The 13,818-nt window shown below is 39.7% G+C and overlaps 5 protein-coding genes across 7 annotated transcripts in view; 4 read left to right on the forward strand and 1 right to left on the reverse strand.

Annotated features, from left to right (window-relative positions):
* The window catches only part of LOC111601628, a 60,108-nt gene extending 57,994 nt beyond the window's left edge, over positions 1–2,114 (forward strand). The window contains exons 3-6 of one of the 2 annotated variants that reach the window (XR_002751571.2): positions 1,481–1,549; positions 1,616–1,754; positions 1,816–1,860; positions 1,921–2,114. Coding sequence is in view for 1 of the 2 variants with exons in the window: in XM_023318336.2 (XP_023174104.2) it covers positions 1,429–1,549; positions 1,616–1,754; positions 1,816–1,860; positions 1,921–2,071 (456 nt within the window). In the remaining variant the exon portion in view is untranslated. Of the gene's footprint in view, positions 1–1,375; positions 1,550–1,615; positions 1,755–1,815; positions 1,861–1,920 lie in introns of those variants that run through there. The other variant, XM_023318336.2, reaches the window with a different exon arrangement.
* A 360-nt stretch (positions 2,115–2,474) lies between these two features.
* LOC111601542 (succinate dehydrogenase [ubiquinone] iron-sulfur subunit, mitochondrial) lies at positions 2,475–3,987 on the forward strand. Its single transcript, XM_023318216.2, has 3 exons — positions 2,475–2,685; positions 2,947–3,380; positions 3,437–3,987. The coding sequence occupies exons 1-3, from the start codon at positions 2,623–2,625 to the stop codon at positions 3,828–3,830; spliced, it is 891 nt and encodes a 296-aa protein (XP_023173984.2). The 5' UTR covers positions 2,475–2,622; the 3' UTR covers positions 3,831–3,987.
* On the reverse strand, positions 3,929–4,610 carry LOC111601804 (anaphase-promoting complex subunit 15). Its single transcript, XM_023318634.2, has 3 exons — positions 4,407–4,610; positions 4,257–4,344; positions 3,929–4,203 (listed from the first exon to the last, which is right to left on the reverse strand). Exons 1-3 carry the CDS (start codon positions 4,524–4,526, stop codon positions 4,064–4,066), a joined length of 348 nt encoding a protein of 115 aa, XP_023174402.1. The 5' UTR covers positions 4,527–4,610; the 3' UTR covers positions 3,929–4,063.
* Positions 4,611–4,641: 31 nt separating this feature from the next.
* On the forward strand, positions 4,642–5,142 carry LOC111601874 (ubiquitin-like protein 5). The gene is made up of 3 exons (XM_023318752.2): positions 4,642–4,739; positions 4,795–4,933; positions 4,998–5,142. Exons 1-3 carry the CDS (start codon positions 4,701–4,703, stop codon positions 5,039–5,041), a joined length of 222 nt encoding a protein of 73 aa, XP_023174520.1. The 5' UTR covers positions 4,642–4,700; the 3' UTR covers positions 5,042–5,142.
* A 165-nt stretch (positions 5,143–5,307) lies between these two features.
* On the forward strand, positions 5,308–12,824 carry LOC111604657. 2 transcript variants are annotated; one of them, XM_023322826.2, is made up of 7 exons: positions 5,308–5,476; positions 6,302–6,479; positions 7,461–7,871; positions 8,041–8,606; positions 10,677–12,167; positions 12,225–12,337; positions 12,397–12,824. In XM_023322826.2, exons 2-7 carry the CDS (start codon positions 6,322–6,324, stop codon positions 12,607–12,609), a joined length of 2,952 nt encoding a protein of 983 aa, XP_023178594.2. In that variant the 5' UTR covers positions 5,308–5,476; positions 6,302–6,321; the 3' UTR covers positions 12,610–12,824. The 2 variants fall into 2 exon arrangements, with proteins under 2 accessions (XP_023178594.2, XP_023178585.2); XM_023322817.2 differs by lacking the exons at positions 10,677–12,167; positions 12,225–12,337; positions 12,397–12,824 and adding an exon at positions 9,273–10,000 and having other exon boundaries at positions 5,311–5,476.
* Positions 12,825–13,818: the final 994 nt, after the last annotated feature.

Below are 13,818 nucleotides of genomic sequence, written 5' to 3' on the forward strand. Positions count from 1 at the left end.
TTTTAATTGTTGTTGTTGTTTTTAGAGACTCTCGCGGCTTGCTGCAGGAATTGCATTTATCACAGTCGTCGCTCAATTAAAACTTGACAAGTTGTCAAGTTGTTGCCATGCTTAGCTGTAGCTTAACCTGTCTTTAATTAATTGTTAATAAATAATTGAAATGTATTTATTATTAAATCAATAATATTTAATATAAATTTTAAATAAATATAAATATTTAAATCCAAATTAAATAATAATAAATAATAAAACAAATTGCTTAAAAATAGGTTTTATTTATAATATAATATTTTTTATATAATAATTAAATAATTTGTTATTATTTATTCATTTTTATTATTATTTAATAATGCTTTGAATGTTAACATTCACTTTAAATATCAAATTTAAAAAAAAAAATCAAAATTATTGTACAAATATTCCAATTATAGACCTTTTTCCTATCCCCTATGTTTCCAAGTAGATTTAGAAATACTTCACTTTTAGCACAAAAATAAAGCTTTAAAAATTCTCAATTATGGATAAAATATTTAAAATGTTTATATTTTTATTTTTATATTAAGAAAAACATTTCATAGCATTCACTGCTCTAATTAGCACAAGCGCACCTATGGCTTTCTAAATGCTAATTGGGTTATATCATATTTTAGCTCGTATACATTCTAATTTTAAATATGCCAGTTCTAACTGGATTAAGCAAATTTCGTTGTTTTGTCATTATAATGAGATTTAATACATATCTTCAATTTTGATATTCTAGTTGGACCGGGCACACATCTTTGCTGATGCAATGCCAATTGGCATATATTAATTTCTTCATTTGTGTTCTAATTGAACTACCCATGTTACCCCGTATTGCATGCTCCAATTGGAAACTGAAAACCTCAGCCTCAATAATTGTAATAGGAGTAAACGCTTATATTAATCTAATTTGAAATGTCTACAGCCAAGCTGTAGTGACGTCGTTTCTAAACTAATCTAATTGGACTGAATGCATTTCTTAGCTTAGACTAATCTAATTGGTATAAACGCAGCTCAGACGAATCGAATTATAATAGAAATATGTTTTTAGGTTTCCATTTTATTCGACTCTCTTAGCATTGTTTTTATTGGAATAAACATATTTCTGCGTTTTTTATTAATAATAATCTTTTGGGAATTTTCGTTCTTTTGTTTCTTGTTATTGCAATCTTTTACTATCTGCATTATCAATATATATTCTTGGCTTTATACAGATATAAACAGTTCTCTTGGCATTTGCTTTACTGTGACTAATTCTCGTCGTACTGCCAAATTTATAGCAGATATCGCTTATCTATATCTGCTATATATTGGTTTCTGATTAGACATGAACGGGGAACTTGGCGATTTCGCTCGCCCAGTTCGCTTTGTCCAGTCGAAAAGCTGACATCTAATATTGTTGATGAAATGGAAGCTTTTATAATCACGCTCTCCATACTCACTTCAATATTTTTTATAGTTTCGATTATAGTTATAATTAGGCGACAACAAAAGGCGAAGGAAGGCATTGGCTATGTGATCAACGAAGGTAAAGAATTGATTATCTATCTATATAGCTATAGTTCCCTTAATTCCCACGTCCCACACTTTGCAGCTCCTGCGGGCCGCATTCCACCAGGTGGAGTAGCTACAACACACGGACAGGCCGTTGTGGCACCCGTTTACTACGCACCTCCTAGCTACCAATCTCATGGTTATCCAACTACATATGTATATCCAACACATGCTGTTAGGTGAGTTGTTAACGAATGTTTACTTTAAACACAATATTTTGCATAAAATCGAATTTTACAGCCAAATACAAGTGCAAGTTCAGGGCATGCCCGCTCCCCTCAATGGGTAGGTTAAACTATATAAGTACAGATAAGATATTTTTTATGTTGCGGTTTTTATTTATAGAATGCCACCAAACTACCCTCCCATGCAGCAGCGAGCTGCAAATGAGGCAAATATGGCAAATGCAGAGCTAAATATTTTGCCCGCCAGCTTGGAAAAATCGTCACCACATCAGACACACCAAGGCGCGGTTGAAACAGTTAGCCAAATTTAAATAAACGAATTTTTGTGGCATAAAGTATCGAAAAATCTGTAACTACAACTTATTTATTATTTATTTAAATATTATACTACTATATAAAATAAAATAAAAACTACTATAAAAATCATCGTTTGAATTTTGAAATGACAAAATTTGAGATAGATGGTCCCACTTAACTGAAGTTGTAGTGTTATCGATAGACAGCTGATACGATAGTATTGTACTAAAGTATTCAGAACAGCAAGGCTATTATTTAAATATATATGTTAAAGTTTGTTTTGAATACTACATAAAGTATTTATTATATATGTAATCTAGTAACATAATCAGTTTTATATAAACTTATACATTAATGTATGCTTGTTATAATTTGGTATTTTTAGCTTTTTTACGCTAGCTTTTTTAGACCCATAATTAGTACGTGGTGACAACTCTATTCGAGAGGTGTTCGTCGTGCAAACTTCTCGATTGCAACTTGAATTTTCCAGTCGGAAAACAACGTATTATTTGATTAATTAATTAACAAATTGCAAACGCAGTGACGTTTCAATTTCATTAGAAAAATGTTGGTCAACGAAGCCAGACAAGTTTTGAGCCGCGCCAGCTCCTTGGCCGCACGTCATCAGGTGAGCTGCAAAGCTGTTTAAAACGTCCTCCAGAGCCGTGAGGGCGTGTGTGGCCGATTTTTGGTCAATATTGTTATATAATAAATAATAAAAACATAACTAATTCGCGCTCATGCCAGATAAAATGCAAATCAAATGCGTCGCACAAATAACACAAAGTGCGATTATGTAAACATTTTCGTCAAAAAAAAAAAAATTCCTATGGCGTGACTAGAGCGCCAATATTTATCAAATTAATTCTCTATCAATTTTTTTTTGTAGTTGCGTGCAATCAGCAGCACAACGCAGCTGGAGCAACAGGCACAACCGAAGGCAGTGCCGGAGCCACAGATAAAGAAATTTGAAATCTATCGCTGGAATCCGGACAATGCCGGCGAGAAGCCCTACATGCAGACCTATGAGATCAACATGCGTGAATGCGGTCCCATGGTGCTGGATGCGTTGATCAAGATCAAGAACGAGATGGACCCAACGCTGACGTTCCGTCGGTCTTGCCGTGAGGGCATTTGCGGCTCGTGTGCCATGAATATTGGCGGCACCAATACGCTCGCTTGCATCAGCAAAATTGATGCGACCAGCCCGAAGCCGTTGAAGGTGTATCCGCTTCCACATATGTATGTGGTGCGTGATCTGGTGCCGGACATGAATAACTTCTACGAGCAGTACAAGAATATTCAGCCCTGGCTGCAGCGCAAGTGAGTAACAGTGGGATTATCGTCAGTTTGATTTTTAACACGCAAAACCGACACAGAAACGAAGCCGGGGAGCAGAAGGGCAAGGCACAGTACTTACAATCTGTGGAGGATCGCTCCAAGTTGGATGGCCTATACGAGTGCATTCTGTGCGCCTGCTGCTCCACGTCTTGCCCATCGTACTGGTGGAATGCCGAGAAATACCTTGGCCCGGCTGTGCTAATGCAGGCCTATCGCTGGATCATTGATTCGCGTGACGAGAACACCGAGGAGCGTCTGAGCAAGCTAAAGGATCCCTTCAGTGTCTACCGTTGCCACACCATCATGAACTGCACACGCACCTGTCCGAAGGGCTTGAATCCGGGTCGCGCCATTGCTGAGATCAAGAAATTGCTTTCGGGCTTAGCATCGAAGCCAGCGCCTAAACTGGAGACTGCAGCGCTTCACAAGTAGATGAATTGTACGACACCCTTTCTGTGACTCTGTGAACTCTCCAGTCCCCCTCCAACACCCAACTAGCAGCAGACTATAATAATGATAACCAACTATCATTTGCTTATTGTGTTTATAATTTATTTAAGCTTAAAGTAAACGAAAAATTGTTATTACAGTTTGTAAAGGGAACTTTGTAATCGCAACAGTAACTAGCTCTAACTAAATGGTGTATCTCTGCAATGCCTTTCCTTTTAGGGTGCTGTGGGCGAGGTCTCATCGTTCATTTGTATGTCGTCTGCTGAGTAAAAGTCCTGTGTAACGGGAATGACCCGATCGTTTGTCTCATCGTCCTCCTCATCGTGACTATCGGTGTCTTCACTATCATCGTTGGCTGTGGGAAGCAAAGATCAATATCTCTCAAATGTCTGCATGGCTGCAACTTACCATCCTCGTCATCCGTTTCGACGCCAGTTATAGTGTGCACCTTACCCAGTGGCTGTAAGTCGGTAGCTGCTGTCTTTAAAGACTCACGCTGAAATAGAACACAATTGAACTTCAATATTTCACATACATATATATTTATTTGAGACATACCCAATTTCTACGCTCGTCCTCATAGCGCTTCGTTTGCATCTCATCATCAGATGTCATATCGAACCAAAAACGATTAGCCACAGTCGGCTTAAGATTCGGAAAAAATGGAATCATTGACATCTTTGCAATATTTTAAAATATCGTCTTTAATGTTGCAATTCGGCGTCTATTTATTTTTGCATATAAATTTTGCGACATTCTGGCAACGTAGAAATATATCGAAGATGCAGCCTTGGTCGGAATTCGCAGCTATCGAATTATATTTGTTGTGCATTAAAAAGTCAGAACATAAATATGATTGAAATAACTTGCAATGATCGTTTGGGCAAAAAGGTGAAATAATTTTCTTTAATCAAAACACGAATTAATGTTTCCATTTGTTTTACAGGTGCGTGTGAAGTGCAACCCCGACGATACAATTGGCGACCTTAAAAAATTAATAGCGGCACAAACTGGCACGAAACATGAGAAGATCGTGCTGAAAAAGTGGTATACTATCTACAAGGATCCCATTCGTCTATCAGATTGTAATTTAACTTAATATTATAATGTGGCATAATAGTAATAATCTGCCTTTTATGGTACTTGCAGATGAAATTCACGACGGCATGAATCTGGAGCTCTACTACCAATAGCTTGTGTGCCAAAGCAGCTATTGTACCTACATGAACAGTTTTTTATATTCTGTGCTATTACAACAAAAAACAATTCATTAATTATAAACAACGTTTTTACTTAAGAAAATAAGAAATTCGTGTTTTTATGTTAACTTTTCTAACATTACATAGGTACATGATATATATCGTAGAAGTATTGTAAGCGAATGTAAAGTATCGTACCTACTCGATGCTATGCGCAACCTATCGATACATCGTAACATAAATAGTCCATCGGCAAAGAGTTAAGTCATCGAGTCAATCGTAGTTTTTCAGTTGTCGGCGTCGGACGTGTTTTTCTTGGTATACGAAATCTATTAATAAATCATCACGACCGCCAATAAAAAGCAAATTGTGCAAAAGCACATTAAATAGAAACAAATTCTTGAACTAAACGACTTGAATGTGTGAAAAGTAAGTGATTAATATTCACAACAATTGTGCATTTGTGTGTGTGCCTCGCATTTCCAATTGGCTCGCTGTAAAAAGTGAAGAAAATATTCGACGCGGCGTTTGCTGACGCATTTGCGGGTCGGAAAACTTGTTTAGATTTTCACGCATTTCAAACAAAAAATATATATAACGGCTAGAGTTGAGAGTGCTTTTCGCCGCGACGCATTTTATTGATTAATACCAAACATTTGTTTGTTTATGGCGTGGACACCCTGCCGCTTAACTTCTTGTTTATAATTTTTTTTCGGTGTTGCCCACCCTGAATGCCCTTAATGCAAAATTGTGGTGCTTCGCCTGCAATTTGCCGACATCTTCGTAATTCCCACCCGGCAACGCAGCTGCCAGTTGTTATTTTTAGATCTATGTTGCGCTCTCATTGCGATCTAATTAAAAAATCTAGCAAATGCGCTCAATTCTACACGCATTGCATAATTTTGTAAAATTAATGATAATGTTTTGGGACCACAAACCGATTTGTTGAGCACTCGAGCGTTAAAGAAACTCAGCAACACTCACGCACGCATATGTAAACCTGTACATATCTTTATATATGTATATATGTATATGTATATATTTATATATGTTAAGAGTTTCGTCAGACCTTGTTTCATTACCAATTGTAATGCTTGCGACCCCCTGCCCAATGCTCATTGTGAACTGAAATTAACATTGTAAACAACCCACGCCCGTCGCACACATACGCACACGTAGATGTACAAAAAAATGCTCGGCATTTATTTGTTTCCCCCCCTGCAAACGTAAATTGTTTATTCTTTTCGTTTGCAGCAAAACTCTTTAAGCAAGCCATGAGCGGAGAAGTTTATCAGATAGAGACGCGCCGGCGATCGCGGTCAAAGACGCCATTCCTGCGCTCCAACTGCGACCATGACAATTGCGAGCATGCCGGCGAGGAGGGTCATGTGCATCACAAGAAGAAGAAAGAATCTGTGGCGCCAAATGTGCAGTAAGTAGACTTAAGCATATCTAAACATAAATCCCAACGCAGGCCCAAAAATAGAGCACCAATTGAAATGGACTGCTTATCAGTTGCCAGCGCTTCAAAGAGAAGTGGAGAGTTGCTTCAACAGACATCATTAAAAAGTAACGTTGCTTTGGCAATTGAACTAAACAAAGGCGCGTCACAAATGTGAACCGCACAGACACCAATACACGCCAAGCACATGGTCAGCTCGTCTGAATGTGTTTGTTACCATGACGTCATCTGTTTGTTATTCACACTCGGCGCGAAAATTTTAATTTTCAATTCAGAAACAAACTGATTGACGCACCAGAGATGCGCCAACAGTCGCTGTGACTGTTGTGCCAAGTCACTGTGATAGTAGTAACGATCTGGCAGGTCACAGAGGTAGAGTGTGTCTGTAAATCAAGTGGCAACACTGTAGTGCAGTACAAAATAATTATGTTTGCGATAAAATGTATGAGAGATGACATCATTTCTCTTGCGAGCAATCACGATCAATGCACGTGACTCATTTCTAAGCAGTATTTCAGTAATTCGCGCTCAGCACTGATGGGAGTGGGATACAGGGTATTGGACTGTTATACAGGGTGCGCAACTCCGTTGTGCTTCAATGCTTGTTGATATTTGGCGCGAATTAAATCAAACGTGCGCTTTGTGGCTTCATTTTTATTTATATTTCGTTTTGTTTCTCTGATGACGACATCAGCCGGGAGGCGGGGACAATTCGGCCATGAGAGCGTCGTTTTCATGTTGTTAAAAGCCACAAAACCAAAAAGCCAAATGCCGTTGCTGGTTTTTGTTTTTCTCGCTGAAGGTCAGACGCGTTTCTATTTGTAAAGCATTTATGATCATATTTCGTAGTTTGTTTTGGTTCATATTTTGCCTTAATTATGCATAAGGCTATTATTTATTTGAACTATAACGCTTCCGCTGATATCAACTCACTTGTTTGCTTATTTACAGAACCATCGTGGAGGAGCACGTGGTGGAAACCCGTACAACCACCACCAGTAGCAGCAGCACCACCACTAAAGCCGGCAAGAGTAAAACCACTGGCTCAAAGGTCCTAACTCAGCTAACCTCGGACTACTCGAGCGACGATGCAACGCCAGAGTCGAAGGCTTCCACGGTGACCACTATGTTCACCAATACCAGCAGGCGTTTGGGTAATGCCCTCAGCAGCTTGACCGCTGTCACGTCAACGCCGCGCAGCCAGTTGGAGTCTACACAAAACGTGTTGAATACCACACAAGAGCTTCACCAGCAACAGCAACAGCGCAGCAATCGCGCAAGTTCCAATGGCAATGCCAAGGCTGATTTAAGCGATGATCACTTGGCTTATATAGAGTACAGGGATGCGGGCGAGTACTGGAAGTAAGTAGCTGACAAATGGAGTTTGGAGTGGGTTCAAATAGATCGTTAAATACATTGATAAAGTTGTCAGTTAATTTTCTTTAACTGTGCCACTGTCAGCCCGTCTCCAAGTTCCATTTGCTTGTCGTGAATCTGATTGAATCCTATTTAATTGTATCTTGTATCGCAGTAAAACTCCGAAAACGGATTACACCTACTCGGAACTGTCGCCGCACCGCCGACAACTGGCACCAGGTATTGTAGCCATGCCGAATATGTCGCGTCGCAGCCTGGAAAATCATGATGAGCGCGTCAATTATATGGTTAATCGGAATCCAACGCAGGAGGAGTTCATACGCCGGCGCTATCAAGCGAACTATACGCATTTGAATTACGATTCCGGCGATGAGATTGACAACACACAGTTTGGCCAGCAGCAGCAGACTCAAAGCTGGTGGCTCGTGCGTCTCATCACCACCATTGTGCGCAGCGTTAGCAACGTGTGGACTAGCATTACGAGCATTTCGGAAACGGAAACGAGCGCCTATCAGAACTACTATGCCAAGCAGCAGCGTCAGAAGCAGCATGGCCTTATCGCTGGCAGCCTGTTGAGCGCAATGCGTTATATCTACATAGGCATCGCCTCGGTGCTCAGCCTGGACACTTGGCTGCTCAGGTCCAGCAATACGGAGAACAAGTCGAAGAAACGTTTTCTACTCTTTTTGCTCATGCTGTTGCCGCTACTGCTGCTAACGGGTGAGTGAAGATATATTAAAATATGTCAAAATATTAGATATATATATATATATTTAAGTATTTATATTTAATGTAAAATATGTAAACGCGTGCTCGCGCCTTGACATTGAACGCTAGCCAAAGGCTTACCTTGAATGCCGTCTACAACTTATATTACAAGTGTGTATATATGTGGTTATATATATGCATATAGTTCACCTTTCTGCTGAGCGTATTTATAAAACTCGTCGCCTCTGGTCGTTGACAGCGCTATGACGTCAGCAACAAGTTGTTCGTTCGTGTTGCGGTTGATATTGATATGGAAAATGCATGCATAATTCGTATAAAAATCTTAATAGAGACAGATTCGATTAGTTTACTTCAAAGGTGGAATGATTGGCATAGTTAAAGTGATTCGTATAGCTCCTAAGAGAAGCTTTTGTTGTTAGCTAGAAAGCTGAATAGATATGGAATTATTATTGCTTATAAGATTTTTGTTGTTCATGAAACGTTTCTGATCTTAACTTTAATAACTTTAGTTTATAAATTAATATATTTTTATTCATGTTTGAAACTTTTCACACTTCATATTATCATTTGAATAGTTCCAATATTCTAAGTTATGCAATAGATTGTCTTAGTTATAATTTAAAAGCTAGCTAATTTGGCAACTTTTTAACTTTTCAGGTCTGTTTTATTATCTGCATCCCAATGAAAGCTTCCCGCCCAAATCCCTAAATCTTAACACATTCACACTACCCGAATTGCCGAAAATCGATGTTGGCGCCTACTTGAATGCGGCCCAGTATGAAACGCTGCGCTCGCAGGCCATCGATCAGGCTGTGCGTGTGCGCGACTGGGCCGATGATTATTTGGTTTATCTGAGAACGATCGGCCAGAATGTGGTCAACAAAGGTCGCCAATTGTTTCAGCCGAACGGCGATGAAGTCTATTACGAGCGTCTCTAATGAATATTTTCTGCAATTTTGCTTTCGACTTGGCCATGAGCTGCTGCAGCAGCTGCTCATCTGAAGTGCAGCTCCAGCGGCAGCTCGAAACTTCATTTTATTTGTTAATCTTCAATGTGTAATCTTAAACCAAGATCAATTCAAGTACAAATTCAAGCATTTGCTTAGCATTTCCTTTACAAAACAAAAAACAAAAAACATTTCTCATTCAGTTTCATGTTTCATTTACTTTCGTTTATATAATGATCTATGACAAACTATATACATATATGAATATGTATATATAGATATAAACTTGTGTTCGTTCTGTTCAAATTGAGAAACCCACCAAAACATATACACCCACATCACACACACTTTCATGCTTACCCCAAATCCCTCCCCTACACCCCACTATATGACGCAATATGGAGAAGGATAGAGAGAGAGAGAGAGCGACCAAACTCGCTACGCTGTTCAAATTGTGCAAAAAAAAAACAAAAAGATTATTAATTAAAAAATACATTAAATATCATTCTTTGTTGTTGTACACCTTGTTATTGGCTACAAAAATGGAGCTTTGTGCAATTATTTATGATTGATAACATTATAATTAATTGCACAATCGAAGTTGTGGCTCTTCGCCAATGGCAATTTCGTACAACGTTTGAAGTATAATATGTTCTTTGTTGTTGAACAACGTTTCAATTGTAACCTTTCATTGTTTGCCATTGTATTTGTCTATAAAACTATCAAAAACAGAAAGAAAAAAGAAAAAAAATTTACATTTGTAATAAATGCAAACAATTTCATAAGCATTGACGAAATACAGTACAAAAGAACACAAAAATTTCAAAAATAAATTGTTTTATTTGCCATTTTATTGAGCTATGCCACGCGATTGCAATTGCGAGTTGAAATGGTAAGTAAAATATATTTAGAACAATTTTCCATCGAACAGAAACTCTATCCTTCTGCATTTGTGCTCATTGGCGTCGCCCCGAAACTCCCCATCAAACAGTTCCTTGTGATATATACTAAAAAAAAAACAGACAGAAATGTTTAAAGTTGCAAATGTAGAAGGATATAAATCTGTTGCCACGCCCATCCAATTGCCCAACTAATGCTTGTTATCTGCTTGCAGGTTGGCTGCTGTTGCCCGAGGAGCAGCGCTTGGAGCATCTGCGTCGCACAGAGACTTTGCTGCCTTTGCCCTTGACAATCTATGCCTCGGTGCGCGGTCGACTGTCGCAGGCTGGGGCTGCTTTAAAGACGCTGTGGCTGCCGCAGGCGCAACAGGAGGCAGCTGTCATTAAGCTCAACATGGAGCAAGTGCAGCAGAATATGCAAAAGACGCTTACCCCGGAGGAATATGAGAATATACTGAATCATGTCAACAGCTATGTGCAGCAGTTGGTGGAGCTGAAGCTGCAGCAGCAAGCCCAAGAGCACCAGCAGCAATTGTCGCCGCAGCAGATAAAAATCATTGTCCAACTCATGCGCGAGAATCTGCAACAGTTTGTAGATCAGCAGGCGCAGCTCAGTGAGCAGCAGCTGGCCGATTTGGTGCTGCGCCTGAAGCTGGAACTGCAGCAATCTGGCGAGTGGCAGGCAGGACAGGCAAAGCTGACGTCCGCGCAGCTGGAGGAGATTACGCGCTTGGTCAAGGCCGAGTTTAAGCTGGAGGAAACGCACTACACGCTGCTGCTGGAGCGTATCGATCTGAGTTCGCTGCTCGAGCGGCTGCTAAGCGCGCCAGAGCTAACGGAATTTGTAGACGCACGCGTAAGCCTCGGACTGCAACAAGCAAAGGAGGAGGGCTCCGGCCAGCAGATTGCGGATCAGCAAATTGAGAAACTAAACAAGGAAATAGCATTCATCAAACTGGCGCTGTCAGATAAGCAAATTGAGAACGCCGACCTGCAACAGTCCATAAGCAGCCTGAAGCTGACGCAGGACGATTTGCTGGCTCGCATGCAGCAGCACGAGCTGGCACAGGATCAGCGTTTCAGTGGCCTACTCGCGGAAATCGAGGGCAAGCTGGCGGCATTGAATGAATCCCAGTTTGCGCTGCTCAACAAGCAGGTGAAGCTGACGTTGGTCGAGATACTGGGCTTCAAGCAGACAGCGGGCGGAAAGCTAAATGACTTGGATCTGCAGAACTGGGTGCGCAGCATGTTCGTGGCCAAGGACTATCTGGAGCAGCAGTTGCTGGAGTTGAATGAGAAGACCAACAACAATATACGCGCGGAAATTGAACGCTCCAGCCTTGTGCTGATGAGCGACATTAGCGAGCGGCTCAAGCGTGAGATACTGCTCGCTGTGGAGGCCAAGCACAATGCTAGCAGCCAGGCGCTGCAGGCGCACATGCACGAGGACGATGTGCGCAGTATAGTCAAGGCTGTGCTCGCCATTTACGATGCGGATAAGACGGGCCTTGTTGACTTTGCTTTGGAGTCGGCGGGCGGGCAAATACTCTCCACGCGCTGCACGGAAAGCTATCAAACCAAATCGGCACAGATCTCTGTGTTTGGCATACCCCTCTGGTATCCCAGCAATACGCCAAGAGTGGCCATATCGCCCAATGTGCAGCCTGGCGAGTGCTGGGCCTTTCAAGGCTTTCCCGGATTTCTGGGTAGCTATATGTGCTGCGAGAGATCGCGCAGATGATAAACCATTCATTTAATTGCAGTGCTGAAGCTGAACTCCTTGGTTCATGTCACAGGCTTTACGCTGGAGCACATATCCAAGAGCTTATCGCCTACGGGACGCATTGATTCAGCGCCACGCAACTTTACCGTTTGGGTGAGCTTTTCAAATGGAAAAACCTTAATCATTCATTTACTAATTGTAATGCCTTGTAGGGACTGGAGCACGAGAAGGATCAGGATCCGGTGCTTTTCGGTGAGTATGAATATCAGGATAACAGTGCCTCACTGCAGTTCTTTGCCGTACAAAATGTGGACATCAAGCGTCCCTTTGAGATTGTTGAGCTGCGCATCGAGACGAATCATGGCCAACCGGATTATACGTGTCTTTACCGCTTTCGTGTGCACGGCAAGCCGCTAGCCACATAGATCCCTAGCCTTAAGTTCCAATTCAGTCAGGTGTACATAATGTCAGTGCCTTAAAAAGGAAACTTTACAATACTTACAACAAGAAGCAGAAGAAGCAGAACAAGAACTACTTACAACTTAAGCTTAAGAATACGTTAATTAAAAACAAAACGTAAGGCTATAGTATATAAGTGTTTTTGTATGATATTTAAGTCGGGGTAGAGTGTTAATCATAATCAGAATATGTATGTATATATATATTTAAATAGCTTAAAACTAAGTTAGATGTGTCAACAGTGTGCAGTGTCCTATAATATTTATAATGATTTAACTGGATTAAGACTCATATTTGGAACATATCCAAGATCAAGAGAGTGATCCAAAATTAATTTTAAATTGTTTTTTGCCATTGTAGAATGTTTTGAACTTAATAGTCATAGGCTTATAACTAACTTAACTAAGCCATCTACTTGCTTATATATAAATATATAATTTTAAGTTATTTTTAAGTTTCTATTTTTTACACATGTTCAAGTACGAATTATTTATAAAATACGCCATAGGAATTGGAATTGGAATTGTAATCGGAGTTGAGACAATAGCTGAAATACAACTGAAACTCATTGAACAAATGAATATCTCATTTGTTTAAAAAATAATGGAAAAATATATTTAACTGAATTTACATATCTCGAAAACATTTAACAAAGCCGCCACACACATTTCATAAATTTGTATACGTTCATAACTAACATATGTTAAGAAGAAGTTGAGCCCAAAAATAGTTTGTAAAATGAATAACATTTAAATATTATTTATAAACACTTTTGTTGTTACTTATAAGTACAAACTTAATGTCCTAAACAACATTGTAATAATTTACCAGCTTCAACTGTTTGCAGTTTCCCGAGTGAATTCAAATAAATGCGTTGCACAAATTAAATTATAATTGTAAATGTAATTGTAAAATGCAAAGTGAAGAGCGAAAAGCGAAATGGCGAATTAATCTCAATTTATAAGTTTCTTTGGCTTAAAAGTTGGAAAGGGCTTGAAGCGCGCTTTTGACAAGTTGTTCAAACGGAACTTTTCAATTAATTGAATTTTGAGTTGACTTTGGCAACAATATATATATATACGTGTGTGTGTGTATATAGGCGTACCGTTATAATTTGTTGTAAGCTCATTAACGGCTTGACGGCATTCCAATTAGATTTTGACTGTGCGCGCTAA

This window comes from Drosophila hydei, unplaced genomic scaffold (assembly GCF_003285905.1).
Source record: "Drosophila hydei strain 15085-1641.00,03,60 unplaced genomic scaffold, DhydRS2 tig00008122-arrow-pilon, whole genome shotgun sequence".
In the NCBI taxonomy this organism is placed as follows: domain Eukaryota; kingdom Metazoa; phylum Arthropoda; class Insecta; order Diptera; family Drosophilidae; genus Drosophila; species Drosophila hydei.

Coding starts and splice junctions, on each gene's coding strand:
- LOC111601804 (XM_023318634.2), bottom strand. CDS start 4,526: ATGTCAATGATTCCATTTTTTCCGAATCTTAAGCCGACTGTGGCTAAT. Junction 4,345..4,406: donor AGGACGAGCGTAGAAATTGG/GTATGTCTCAAA, acceptor GTTCTATTTCAG/CGTGAGTCTTTAAAGACAGC. Junction 4,204..4,256: donor CGAAACGGATGACGAGGATG/GTAAGTTGCAGC, acceptor TGCTTCCCACAG/CCAACGATGATAGTGAAGAC.
- LOC111601542 (XM_023318216.2), top strand. CDS start 2,623: ATGTTGGTCAACGAAGCCAGACAAGTTTTGAGCCGCGCCAGCTCCTTG. Junction 2,686..2,946: donor CCTTGGCCGCACGTCATCAG/GTGAGCTGCAAA, acceptor TTTTTTTTGTAG/TTGCGTGCAATCAGCAGCAC. Junction 3,381..3,436: donor CAGCCCTGGCTGCAGCGCAA/GTGAGTAACAGT, acceptor AAACCGACACAG/AAACGAAGCCGGGGAGCAGA.
- LOC111601874 (XM_023318752.2), top strand. CDS start 4,701: ATGATTGAAATAACTTGCAATGATCGTTTGGGCAAAAAG. Junction 4,740..4,794: donor ATGATCGTTTGGGCAAAAAG/GTGAAATAATTT, acceptor TTTGTTTTACAG/GTGCGTGTGAAGTGCAACCC. Junction 4,934..4,997: donor TCCCATTCGTCTATCAGATT/GTAATTTAACTT, acceptor TGGTACTTGCAG/ATGAAATTCACGACGGCATG.
- LOC111604657 (XM_023322826.2), top strand. CDS start 6,322: ATGAGCGGAGAAGTTTATCAGATAGAGACGCGCCGGCGATCGCGGTCA. Junction 6,480..7,460: donor TCTGTGGCGCCAAATGTGCA/GTAAGTAGACTT, acceptor GCTTATTTACAG/AACCATCGTGGAGGAGCACG. Junction 12,168..12,224: donor AGGCTTTCCCGGATTTCTGG/GTAGCTATATGT, acceptor ATTTAATTGCAG/TGCTGAAGCTGAACTCCTTG.